At 60.1% G+C, this 12730-nt stretch overlaps 1 protein-coding gene across 1 annotated transcript in view; it reads right to left on the reverse strand.

The window, feature by feature from the left end:
- Window positions 1-11368: 11368 nt before the first annotated feature.
- Window positions 11369-12730, reverse strand: part of LOC135207680 (uncharacterized) — a 1450-nt gene continuing 88 nt past the window's right edge. Inside the window, exon 1 of the mRNA XM_064239523.1 lies at window positions 11369-12730. This exon is cut by the window's right edge and continues 88 nt beyond it. Within this exon, the coding sequence (XP_064095593.1) occupies window positions 12174-12730 (557 nt within the window). The 3' untranslated portion in view covers window positions 11369-12173.

Raw genomic sequence — 12730 nt, forward strand, 5'->3', positions numbered from 1 at the left:
AGTGACGTCCGGCGGTCCCCCCGGCGGCCCCCCCGCCGTCCCTCACGCAGACAGCTTTTTTTTTTTTCTGGCGCCTCCTCTGGGAAGGGCCAGTGAGCGTCCGGCGGTCCCCCGGCCGCCGTCCGCTCTCCAGCCAGCTATTTTTTTTTTTCGGGCACCTCCTCTGGAAAGGGCCAGTGAGCGTCCGGCGGTCCCCCACGGCCGCCGTCCGCTCTCCAGCCAGCTATTTTTTTTTTTTTCGGGCGCCTCCTCTGGAAAGGGCCAGTGAGCGTCCGGCGGTCCCCCGGCCGCCGTCCACTCTCAAGCCAGCTATTTTTTTTTTCGGGGGCCTCCTCTGGAAAGGGCCAGTGAGCGTCCGGCAGTCCCCCGGCCGCCGTCCACTTTCCAGCCAGCTATTTTTTTTTTTTCGGGCGCCTCCTCTGGAAAGGGCCAGTGAGCGTCTGGCGGTCCCCCTGCCGCTATCCACTCTCCAGCCAGCTATTTTTTTTTTTTCGGGCGGGCCCCTCCTCTGGAAAGGGCCAGTGAGCGTCCGGCGGTCCCCCGGCCGCCGTCCACTCTCAAGCCAGCTATTTTTTTTTTCGGGCGCCTCCTCTGGAAAGGGCCAGTGAGCATCCGGCGGTCCCCCGGCCGCCGTCCACTCTCCAGCCAGCTATTTTTTTATTTTCGGGCGCGGCCTCCTGGCTGGAAAAAGGGCCAGTGAGCTTCCGGGGCGGTCCCCCGGCCGCCGTTCTACTTTCCCAGGCCAGCTATTTTTTTTTTTTTCGGGCGCCTCCTCTGGAAAGGGCCAGTGAGCGTCTGGCGGTCCCCCGGCCGCCGTCCACTCTCCAGCCAGCTATTTTTTTTTTTTCGGGCGCCTCCTCTGGAAAGGGCCAGTGAGCGTCCGGCAGTCCCCCGGCCGCCGTTCACTCTCCAGCCAGCTTTTTTTTTTTTTCGGGCGCCTCCTCTGGGAAGGGCCGTGAGCGTCTGTGGTCGCTCCGGCGCCGTCCACTCTCCAGCCAGCTTTTTTTTTTTTTTTCTGGCGCCTCCTCTGGGAAGGGCAGTGAGCGTCCGGCGGTCCCCCCTTCCGCTGTCCACTCTCCATACAGCTTTTTTTTTTTTTTGGCGGTTGGTTTTTTTTTTTCGGGCGCCTCCTCTGGGAAGGGCCAGTGAGCGTCCGGTGGTCCCCGGGCCGCCGTCCACTCACCAGCCAGCTTTTTTTTTTTTCGGGGGCGCCTCCTCTGGGTAGGGCCAGTGAGCGTCCTGCGGTCCCCCCGGCCCGCACCATCCACTCTCCAGAAACCAGCTTTTTTTTTTTCGGGCGCCTCCTCTGGGAAGGGCTAGTGAGCGTCCGGCGGTCCCCCGGCCGCCGTCCATTCACCAGCCAGCTTTTTTTTTTTCGGGCGCCTCCTCTGGGAAGGGCCAGTGAGCGTCCGGCGGTCCCCCGGCCGCCGTCCACTCACCAGCCAGCTTTTTTTTTTTTTTCGGGCGCCTCCTCTGGAAAGGGCCAGTGAGCGTCCGGGCCGTTCACCCGTCCGCCGGTCACTCTCCAGCCAGCCTTTTTTTTTTTTTTTTTCGGGGCGCCTCCTCTGGGAAGGGCCCACTGAGCGTCGGTGGGGTCCCCAACCCGGCCGCCGTCACTCTCCAGCCAGCTTTTTTTTTTTTTCGGGCGACTCCTCTGGGAAGGGCCAGTGAGCGTCCGGTGGTCCCCCGGCCGCCGTCCACTCGCCAGCCAGCTTTTTTTTTTTTTTCGGGCGCCTCCTCTGGGAAGGGCCAGTGAGCGTCCGGCGTCCCCGGCCACCGTCCACTCTCCAGCCAGCTTTTTTTTTTTTCGGGGCGCCTCCTCTGGGAAGGGCCAGTGAGCGTCCGGCGGTCCCCCGCCCGCCGTCCCACTCTCCAGCCAGCTTTTTTTTTTTTTTTCGGGCCTCCTCTGGAAGGGCCAGTGAGTGTCCAGTGGTCCCCCACCCGGCCGCCGTCCACTCTCCAGCCAGCTATTTTTTTTTATGGGCGCCTCCTCTGGGAAGGGCCAGTGAGCGTCCGGCGGTCCCCCGGCCGCCGTCCACTCTCCAGCCAGCAATTTTTTTTTTTTCGGGCGCCTCCTCTGGGAAGGGCCAGTGAGTGTCCGGTGGTCCCCCGGCCGCCGTCCACTCTCCAGCCAGCTATTTTTTTTTACGGGCGCCTCCTCTGGGAAGGGCCAGTGAGCGTCCGGCGGTCCCCCGGCCGCCGTCCACTCACCAGCCAGCTTTTTTTTTTTGTTCAGGCACCTCCTCTGGAAAGGGCCAGTGAGCGTCCGGCGGTCCCCCAGCCGCTGTCCACTCTCCAGCCAGCTATTTTTTTTTTTCGGGCGCCTCCTCTGGGAAGGGCCAGTGAGCGTTCGGCGGTCCCCCGGCCGCCGTCCACTCACCAGCCAGCTTTTTTTGTTTTTCGGGCACCTCCTCTGGGAAGGGCCAGTGATCGCGTCCAGCGGTCCCCCAGCCGCCGTCCACTCAGCCAGATTTTTTTTTTTGGGCGCCTCCTCTGGGAAGGGCCAGTGAGCGACCGGCGGTCCCCCGGCCGCCGTCCACTCACGAGCCAGCTTTTTTTTTTTTCGGGCGCCTCCTCTGGGAAGGGCCAGTGAGCGTCCGGCGGTCCCCCGGGCGCCGTCCACTCACCAGACAGCTTTTTTTTTTTCGGGCGCCTCCTCTGGGAAAGGCCAGTGAGCGTCCGGCGGTCCCCCGGCCGCCGTCCACTCTCACCCACCCCAGATTTTTTTTTTTTTTTGGGCGCCTCCTCTGGAAAGGGCCAGTGAGCGTCCGGCGGTCCCCCGGCCGCCGTCCGCTCTCCAGCCAGCTTTTTTTTTTTTTCTTTTTTTTTTTCGGGGCAACCTCCTCTGGAAAGGGGCCAGTGAGCGTCCGGCGGTCTCCCCACGGCCCGCCGTCCCCGCTCTCCCAGCCAGCTATTTTTTTTTTTCGGGCGGGCGCCTCCTCTGGAAAGGGCCAGTGACGGTCCCTGCGGTCCCCCCGGCCGCCGTCCACTCTCAAGCCAGCTATTTTTTTTTTCGGGCGCCTCCTCTGGAAAGGGCCAGTGAGCGTCCGGCAGTCCCCCGGCCGCCGTCCACTTTCCAGCCAGCTATTTTTTTTTTCGGTATTTTTTTTTTTTCGCCTCCCCTCTGGAAAGGGCCAGTGAGCGTCTGGCGGTCCCCTGGCCGCCATCCACTCTCCAGCCAGCTATTTTTTTTTTTCGGGCGCCTCCTTTGGAAAGGGCCAGGGAAGTCCGGCGGTCCCCCCCCAGCCGCCGTCCACTCTCAAGCCAGCTATTTTTTTTCAGGCACCTCCTCTGAAAGGGCCAGTGAGCATCCGGCGGTCCCCCGGGCCGCCGTCCCACTCCCCCAGGGCCAGCTATTTTTATTTTCGTGGGCACCTCCTCTGGAAAGGGCCAGTGAGCGTCGGCGGTCCCCCCGGCCGCCGCCACTCTCCCAGCCAGCTATTTTTATTTTTCGGGCGCCTCCTCTGGAAAGGGCCAGTGAGCGTCCGGCGGTCCCCCGGCCGCCGTCTACTTTCCAGCCAGCTATTTTTTTTTTTCGGGCGCCTCCTCTGGAAAGGGCCAGTGAGCGTCTGGGCGTCCCCTAACCGCCGTCACTCTCCAGCCAGCTTTTTTTTTTTTTTTTCGGGCGCCCTCCTCTGGAAAGGGGCCAGTGAGCGTCCGGCAGTCCCCCCGGCCGCCGTTCACTTTCTCCAGCCAGCTTTTTTTTTTTTTTCGGGCGCCTCCTCTGGAAGGGCCAGTGAGCGTCTGGTGGTCCCCCGGCCGCCGTCCACTCTCCAGCCAGCTTTTTTTTTTTTTTTTTCGGGCGCCTCCTCTGGGAAGGGCCAGTGAGCGTCCGGCGGTCCCCCGGCCGCCGTCCACTCGCCAGCCAGCTTTTTTATTTTCGGGCGCCTCCTCTGGGAAGGGCCAGTGAGCGTCCGGCGGTCCCCCGGCCACCGTCCACTCTCCAGCCAGCTTTTTTTTTTTTTCGGGCGCCTCTTCTGGGAAGGCCAGTGAGCGTCCGACGGTCCCCCGCCCACCGTCCACTCTCCAGCCAGCTTTTTTTTTTTTTTTTTTTTTTTTTTCGGGCGCCTCCTCTGGGAAGGGCCAGTGAGCGTCCAGCGGTCCCCCGGCCGCCGTCCACTCTCCAGCCAGCTTTTTTTTTTTTAGGTGGGGCCGCCCTCCTCTGGGAAGGGCCAGTGAGCGTCCGGCGGTCCCCCCCGGGCCGCCGTCCACTCTCCAGCCAGCAATTTTTTTTTTTTTTTCGGGCTCCTCCTCTGGGAAGGGCCAGTGGAGTGTCGGTGGTCCCCCGGCCGCCGTCCACTCTCCAGCCAGCTATCTTTTTTTTATTAGGGCGCCTCCTCTGGGACGGGCCAGTGAGCGTCGGCGGTCCCCGGCCCCGCCGTCCACTCACCAGCCAGCTTTTTTTTTTTTTGTCAAGGCACCTCCTCTGGAAAGGGCCAGTGAGCATCCGGCGGTCCCCCCCAGCCGCTGTCCACTCTCCAGCCAGCTATTTTTTTTTTTATTTTTTTTTCGGGCGCCTCCTCTGGGAAGAGCCAGTGAGCGTTCGGAACGGTCCCCGGCCGCCGTCCACTCACCAGCCAGCTTTTTTTGTTTTTCGGGCACCTCCTCTGGGAAGGGCCAGTGATCGCGTCCAGCGGTCCCCCAGCCGCCGTCCACTCACCAGCCAGCTTTTTTTTTTTTTGGGCGCCTCCTCTGGGAAGGGCCATGTGAGCAACCGGTCGGTCCCCCGGGCCACCGTCGGACTCACGAGCAAGCTTTTTTTTTTTTCGGGCGCCTCCTCTGGGAAGGGCCAGGCCATTGAGCGTCGGGCGGTCCCCGGGCGCCGTCCACTTCAACCAGACAGCTTTTTTTTTGGGGACCCTCATCTGGGAAAGGAAACAGTCAGCGTCCGGCGGTCCCCCGGACGCCGTCCACTCTCCACCCAGATTTTTTTTTTTTTTTTTTTTTTTTTTTGGGCGCCTCCTCTGGAAAGGGCCAGTGAGCGTCCGGCGGTCCCCCAGGCCGACGTCCCCCCGACTCTCCAGCCAGCTATTTTTTTTTTTCGGGCACCTCCTCTGGAAAGGGCCAGTGTGCGTCCGGCGGTCCCACGGCCGCCGTCGCTCTCCAGCCAGCTATTTTTTTTTTTTCGGGCGCCTCCTCTGGAAAGGGCCAGTGAGCGTCCTGCCGGCTCCCCCGGCGCCGTCACTCCTCAGCCAGCTATTTTTTTTTCGGGCGCCTCCTCTGGAAAGGGCCAGTGAGCGTCCGGCAGTCCCACGGCGCCGTCCCACTTTCAGCCAGCTATTTTTTTTTTCGCGGGAGCTCCTCTGGAAAGGGCCAGTGAGCGTCTGGCGGTCCCCCCGGCCGCCATCCACTCTCCAGCCAGCTATTTTTTTTTTTTTGGGCTCGGGCGGCCTCCTCTGGAAAGGGCCAGTGAACGTCCCGGTGGTCCCCCAGCCGCCGTCCGCTCTCAAAGCCAGCTATTTTTTTTTCGGGCACCTCCTCTGGAAAAGGGCCCAGTGAGCATCCGGCGGTCCCCCGGCCCGCCGTCCTGTACTCCCCATGCCCAGCTATTTTTTTTTTTGTTTTTCTTTTGGGCGCCTCCTCTGGAAAGGCCAGTGATGCCGTCCGGCGTCCCCGGGGGGGCCTAGTACGGGTCCCCCAAAGGGCCGATCCGTACAGTACTTTTTCCCAGCCTTTTAGCTATTTTTTTTTTTCGGGCGCCTCCTCTGGAAAGGGCCAGTGAGGTGGGCGTCCCCCGGCGGTCCCCCGGCCCAGCCGTCTACAATTCCAGCCAGCTATTTTTTTTTTTCGGGGCGCCTCTCTGGAAAGGGCCTATGGGGTGAGCGTCTGGCGGTCCCTAAAACCGCGTCCACTCTCAGCCAGCTTTTTTTTTTGGTTTTTTCGGGCGCCTCTCTGGAAAGTGGCCAGTGAGCGTCCGGCAGTCCCCAAGGCCCGCCGGCGTCACTCCTCCCAGACAGCTTTTTTTTTTTTTTTTTTTTTTTTTCGGGCGCCTCTCTGGGAAAAGGGCCAGTGAGCGTATGGTGGTCCCCCCCCCCGGCCGCCGTTCCACTCTCCACTCTTTTTTTTTTTTTTTTTTCCGGTAGCTAACTCGGGCGGCCTCCTCTGGAAAGGGCCAAGTGAGCGGTCCGGCGGGTCCCACCGGCCGTCCCCCGTTCACTCTCCAGCCAGCTTTTTTTTTTTTTTTTCGGGGCGCCTCCTCTAGAAAGGGCCAGTGAGCGTCTGGCGGTCTCCCGCGCCGTCCACTCTCAGCCAGCTTTTTTTTTTTTTTTTTTTTTTGGGGAACATCTCTGGAAAGGGCCAGTGAGCGTCTGGCGGTCCCCCACCGGCCGCCGTCCACTCTCCAGCCAGCTTTTTTTTTTTTTGTGGGGGCGCCTCCTCTGGAAAAGAGGGTCAGTGAGCGTACGGCGGTCCCCCCCCGGCCCCCGTTCACTCTCTAGCCAGCTTTTTTTTTTTTTTTTCGGGCGCCTCCTCTGGGAAGGGCCAGTTGAGCCGTGCCCGGCGGTTCCCCCCGGTCGCCGTCCACTCTCCAGCCAGCTATTTTTTATTTTTCGGGCGCGTCCTCTGGAAGGGCCATTGTGAGCGTCCCGGTGGGTCCCCCGGCTGCCGTCCACTTTCCAGCCAGCTTTTTTTTTTTTTTTTCTGGCACCGCCTCTGGGAAAGGCCCAGCGAGCGCCTGCGGTCCCCCGCAGGACGTCCACTCTCCACCAGCTTTTTTTTTTTTTCGGGTGCCTCCTCTGGAAAGGGCCAGTGAGCGTCCGGCGGTTTCCCCACCGCCGTCCACTCCTCCCCAGGCAGCTTTTTTTTTTTTTTTTCGGGCGCCTCCCTCTGGAAAGGGCCAGTGAGCGTCGGCGGTCCCCCGGCGCTCCGCCCACTCTCAGTCCAGCTATTTTTTCTTTTTTTTTTTTCGGGCGCCTCCTCTGGAAAGGAAAGGGGCCAGTGAGCGTCCGCGGTCCCCCCACCCCCGCCCGCCGTCCAATCTCCAGCCAGCTTTTTTTTTTTTTTTGGGCGCCTCCTCTGGGAAGGGCCAGTGAGCGTCCGGTGGTCCCCCGCCGCCGTTCCACTCTCCAGCCAGTTTTTTTTTTTTTCGGGCGCCTCCTCTGGGAAGGGCCAGTGAGCGTCCGGCGGTCCCCCGGCCGCCGTCCACTCTCCAGCCAGCTTTTTTTTTTTTTTTTTCGGGCGCCTCCTCTGGGAAAGGGGCAGTGAAGGCGTCCCTGCGGTCCCCCGGCCGCCGTCCATTCCAGCCAGCTTTTTTTTTTTTTCGGGCGCCTCCTCTGGGAAGGGCCAGTGAGCGTCCGGCGGTCCCCCGGCTGCCGTCCACTCTCCAGCCAGCTTTTTTTTTTTTTTGGGCGCCTCCTCTGGAAACGGGCCAGTGAGCGTCCTGCGGTCCCCGGACCGCCGTCCACTCTCACAGCCAGCTTTTTTTTTTTTTGCGGGCGCCTCCTCTGGAAAGAGCTAGTGAGCGTCCGGCGGTCCCCCGGCCACCGTCCACTCTCCAGCCAGCTTTTTTTTATTTTTCGTGCGCCTCCTCTGGGAAGGGCCAGTGAGCGTCGTGCGGTCCCCCGGCCGCCGTCCACTCTCCAGCCAACTTTTTTTTTTTTTGGGCGCATCCTCTGGGAAGGGCCAGTGAGCGTCCGGCGGTCCCCCAGCCGCCGCCACTCTCCAGCCAGCTTTTCTTTTTTTTTTTCGGGCGCCTCCTCTGGGAAGGGCCAGTGAGCGTCCGGCGGTCCCCCGGCCGCCGTCCACTCTCCAGCCAGCTTTTTTTTTTTTTCGGGCGCCTCCTCTGGGAAGGGCCAGTGAGCATCCGGTGTCCCCCGGCCGCCATCCACTCTCAAGCCGGCTATTTTTTTTTTGGTTTTTTTTTCGGGCGCCTCCTCTGGAAAGGGCCAGTGAGCGTCCGGCAGTCCCCCAGCCGCCGTCCACTCTCCAGCCAGCTATTTTTTTTTTTCGGGCGCCTCCTCTGGAAAGGGCCAGTGAGCGTCTGGCGGTCCCCCGCCGCCCCGTCCACTCTCCAGCCAGCTATTTTTTTTTTCGGGCGCCTCCTCTGGAAAGGGCCAGTGAGCGTCCGGCGGTCCCCCGGCCGCCGTCCACTCTCCAGCCAGCTATTTTTTTTCGGGCGCCTCCTCTGGCGTGGAGCCAGTGAGCGTCCGGCGGTCCCCCGGCCGCCGTCCACTCTCCAGCCAGCTATTTTTATTTCGGGCGCCTCCTCTGGAAAGGGCCAGTGAGCGTCCGGCGGTCCCCCGGCCGCCGGGTCCCACCTCCTCTCCACAGCCAGCTTTTTTTTTTTTGGGGGGCACCTCCTCTCCCGGAAAGGGCCAGTGAGCGTCTTGGCGGGGTCCCCGGCCGAACCGTCCACTACTCCAGCCAGTTTTTTTTTTTTTTTTTTGTTTTTTTTTGTGGGGGCGCCTCCTCTGGAAAAGGGTCAGTGAGCCGTACGGCGGTCCTCCGGCCCCGTTCACTCTCTAGCCAGCTTTTTTTTTTTTTCGGGCGCCTCCTCTGGGAAGGGCCAGTGAGCGTCTGGCGGTCCCCCGCCCCCGCGCCGTCCACTCTCCAGCCAGCTGCTGATTTTTTATTTTTTCGGGCGCCTCTCCTGGGAAAGGGCCAGTGGAGGGCGTCCGGTGGTCCCCCGGCTGCCGTCCACACTTCAGCCAGCTCTGGCACCTCCTCTGGGAAAGGCCAGCGAGCGTCCTGCGGTCCCCCGCAGGCCGTCCACTCTTCCACCCAGCTTTTTTTTTTTTGTCGGCGTGACCCTCCTCTGGGAAAGGGCCCCACGTGAGCGGTCCTGCGGTCCCCCGGCCGCCGTCCACTCTTACCAGGCAGCTTTTTTGTTTTTTTTTTTTTCGGGCGGCCTCCTCTGGGAAAGGGCCATGTGAGCGTCCGGCGGTCCCCCACCCGGCCGCCGCCCACTCTCCAGCCAGCTATTTTTTTTTTTATTTCGGGCGCCTCCTCTGGGAAAAAGGGCCAGTGAGCGTCCGGCGGTCCCCCGCCGCCGTCCAATCCTTCCAGCCAGAATTTTTTTTTTTTTTTGGGGCCGCTCCTCTGGGAAGGGCCAAGTTGAGCGGGTGCCGGGGGGGTCCCTTTTTTTTTTTTTCCCCCCCCGCCCGGCGTCCAACTCTACAGCCCAGCTTTTTTTTTTTTTCGGGCAGCCTCCTCTGGGAAGGGCCCAGTGAGCGTCCGGCGGCTCCCCCGGCCGCCGTTTCCACCTCCTCCAGCCAGCTTTTTTTTTTTTTTTTTTCTCGGGGCGCCCTCCTCTGGGAAGGGGCCATGTGAGCGTCCTGCGGGGGGGGGGGGTGGGGTTTTTTGGTGGGGGGGGGTGGGGCCCCCTGGGGGGAGGTTCCCCCGGCCGCCGGTCCAACCTCTCCAGGCCAGCTTTTTTTTTTTTTCGGAAGCGCCTCCTCATGGGAAGGGCGCTAGTGAACGCGTCCGGCGGTCCCCGGCCGCCGTCCACTCTCCAGCCAAAGCTTTTTTTTTTTTTTGGGTTGGGCCTCCCCCTCTGGAAAGGGCCAGTGAGCGTCCTGCGGTACCCCCGGCCGCCAGTCCACTCTCCAGCCAGCCTTTTTTTTTTTTTGTTTTCGGGCGCCTCCTCTGGAAGAGCTAGTGAGCGTCCGGCGGTTCCCCCGGCCCACCGTCCACTTCTCCAGCCAGCTTTTTTTTTATTTTTGGGTTTGTGCGCCATCCTCTGGGAAGGGCCAAATGTCGAAGCGTTCGTGCGGTCCCCCAAGGACCGCCGTCCAACTTCTCCAGCCACAACTTTTTTTTTTTGGGAGCCAATCCTTCTGGGAAGGGCCAGTTTTTTTTTTTTGGGAGCGTCCGGCGGCCCCCCGCCGCCGCCACTCCCTCCAGGCCAGCTTTTCTTTTTTTTTGGGCGGGGCCTCCGCTGGGAAGGGCCAGTGAACGTCCGGCGGTCCCCCGGCCGCCGTCCACTCTCCAGCCAGCTTTTTTTTTTTTTCGGGCGCCTCCTTTGGGAAGGGCCAGTGAGCCGCCATTAGTGAGCGTCGGCTAGTCCCCCTCCCCCGGGCCGCCCGTCCACTTTCCAGCCAGCTTTTTTTTTTTTCGGGCGGCCTCCTCTGGAAAAGGGCCAGTGAGCGTCTGGCGGTCCCCCACGGCCGCCGTCCACTCTCCAGCCAGCTTTTTGTTTTTTTTTCGGGCGCCTCCTCTGGGAAGGGCCAGTGAGGCGTCGGCGGTCCCCAGCCGCAGTCTACTCAGCCAGCTTTTTTTTTTTTTTTCAGGCGCCTCTCTGGGAAAGGGCCAGTGACGGGTCTGGCGCCCCCGGTCCCAGCCGCCGTCCACTCTCCAGCCAGCTTTTTTTTTTTTTCGGGCGCCCTCCTCTGGAAAGGGCCAGTGAGCGTCCTGCGGTCCCCGGCCGCCGTCCACTCTCCGGCCAGCTTTTTTTTTTTTTTTTTTTCGGGCGCCTCCTCTGGAAAGGGCCAGTGAGCGTCCGGCGGTTCCCCCGGTTGCCGTCCACTCTCCAGCCAGCTTTTTTTTTTTTTTCGGGCGCCTCCTCTGGGAAGGGCCAGTGAGCGTCCTGCGGTCCCCCGGCCGCCGTCCACTCTCCAGCCAGCTTTTTTTTTTTTTTTTTCGGGCTCCTCACCTCTGGGAAGGGCCAGTGAGCTTCGTGCGGTCCCCCGGCCGCCGTCCACTCTCCAGCCAACTTTTTTTTTTTTTGGGCGCATCTTCTGGGAAGGGCCAGCAGAGTGGTCCGGTGGTCCCCAGCCGCCGCCACTCTCCAGCCAGCTTTTTTTTTTTTTTTGCGCCTCCTCTGGAAAGGGCCAGTGAGCGTCCTGCGGTCCCCCGGCCGCCGTCCACTCTCCAGCCAGCTTTTTTTTTTTTTTTCGGCTCGAGATTTTTTTTTTTTTTTTTGGGGCCTCCTCTGGAAAGGGACCAGTGAGCGTCCGGCAGTCCCCGGCCGCCGTCCACTCTCCAGCAGCATTTTTTTTTTTTTCGGGCGCCTCATCTGGGGAAGGGCCAGTGAGCGTCCTGCGGTCCCCCCCCAGCCGCCGTACACTCACCAGCCAGCTTTTTTTTTTTTTTTTTCGGGCGCATCCTCTGGAAAGGGCCAGTGAGCGCCTGCGGTCCCCAGCCGCCATCCACTCTCCAGCCAGCTTTTTTTTTTTTTTTTCGGGCGCCTCCTCTGGAAAGGGCCAGTGAGCGTCCTGCGGTCCCCGGCCGCCATCCACTCTCCAGCCACCTTTTTTTTTTTTTTTTTCGGGCGCCTCCTCTGGAAAGGGCCAGTGAGCGTCCTGCGGTCCCCCGGCCGCCGTCCACTCTCCAGCCAGCTTTTTTTTTTTTTTCGTTTTTTTTGGGCGCCTCCTCTGGAAAGGGCCAGTGAGCGTCCTGCGGTCCCCCGGCCGCCGTCCACTCTCCAGCCAGCTTTTATTTTTTTCGGGCGCCTCCTCTGGAAAGGGCCAGTGAGCGTCCTGCGGTCCCCCGGCCGCCGTCCACTCTCCAGCCAGCTTTTTTTTTTTTCGGGCGCCTCCTCTGGGAAGGGCCAGTGAGCGTCCGGCGGTCCCCCGGCCGCCGTCCACTCTCCAGCCAGCTTTTTTTTTTTTTCGGGCGCCTCCTCTGGAAAGGGCCAGTGAGCGTCCTGCGGTCCCCCGGCCGCCGTCCACTCTCCAGCCAGCTTTTTTTTTTTTTTTTTTTTTTTTTTTTCGGGCGCCTCCTCTGGAAAGGGCCAGTGAGCGTCCTGCGGTCCCTCGGCCGCCGTCCACTCTCCAGCCAGCTTTTTTTTTTTTTGTCGGGCGCCTCCTCTGGGAAGGGCCAGTGAGCGTCCGGCGGTCCCCCGGCCGCCGTCCACTCTCCAGCCAGCTTTTTTTTTTTTTTTCGGGCGCCTCCTCTGGGAAGGGCTAGTGAGCCGTCCGGCGGTCCCCCGGCCGCCGTCCACTCTCTAGCCAGCTTTTTTTTTTTTCAGGCGCCTCCTCTGGGAAGGGCCAGTGAGCGTCCCTATTGGGAAGGGCCAGTGAGATTCCGATGGTCCCCCGCCTGCTGTCCGTTCTCCAGCTAGGTTTGGGCACCTCCTTTGGAAAGGGCTAGTGAGTGGCCTGTGGTCACCTGGCTGCCGTCCGTTCTCCAGCCAGCTTCTGGGGCCTATTCTGAACAGGGCTAGTTTGCTCTCCATTCTACCTCGGCTGCATTACTTCGATTTCCTCTTCTTATTTTTCATATTCCAATTCCAAGTTTTATTCTATATCTTTTTCCATATTCATATCGTAATCTTTCATCAACTCTTTGAGGTTGTTCATTACCTCTTTCATATCTGTTTTCCTTTTCTGATTCTCCTTCATCGACTCGAATACCTCATTTTCCAGAGCTTCAATTGTCGCTACAAATTCCAATTCTTCCTTTTTGAATGTTTCAATCTCCTTGTCCTTCTCCAAATTCATATCCTGCAGGTAAATTAATTCTACTTTGAGGTCTGTTATTTCTTTTTCCATCTTAGCTTTCCTCTTCTCATTGTCCTCTATTAACTCGATGACCTCATTTTCCAGACCTTCTATTGCCTTTCCAATTTCAATTATTTCTTTTTTCAAATTTTCATTCTCCTCGTCCTTTACCATGTTCAGTGATTGGAGGTTCATCGACTCTTCTTTGAGGTCCTTTATTTCCTTTTCCATCTTAGTTTTCCTCTTCTCATTATCCTCCATCAACTCGATGACCTCATTTTCCAGACCTTCAATTGCCTTTCCAATTTTAATTACCTCTCCTTTCAATTTTTCAATCTCCTCGTCCTTTTCTA

This window comes from Macrobrachium nipponense, chromosome 11, assembly GCF_015104395.2.
Source record: "Macrobrachium nipponense isolate FS-2020 chromosome 11, ASM1510439v2, whole genome shotgun sequence".
In the NCBI taxonomy this organism is placed as follows: Eukaryota; Metazoa; Arthropoda; class Malacostraca; order Decapoda; family Palaemonidae; genus Macrobrachium; species Macrobrachium nipponense.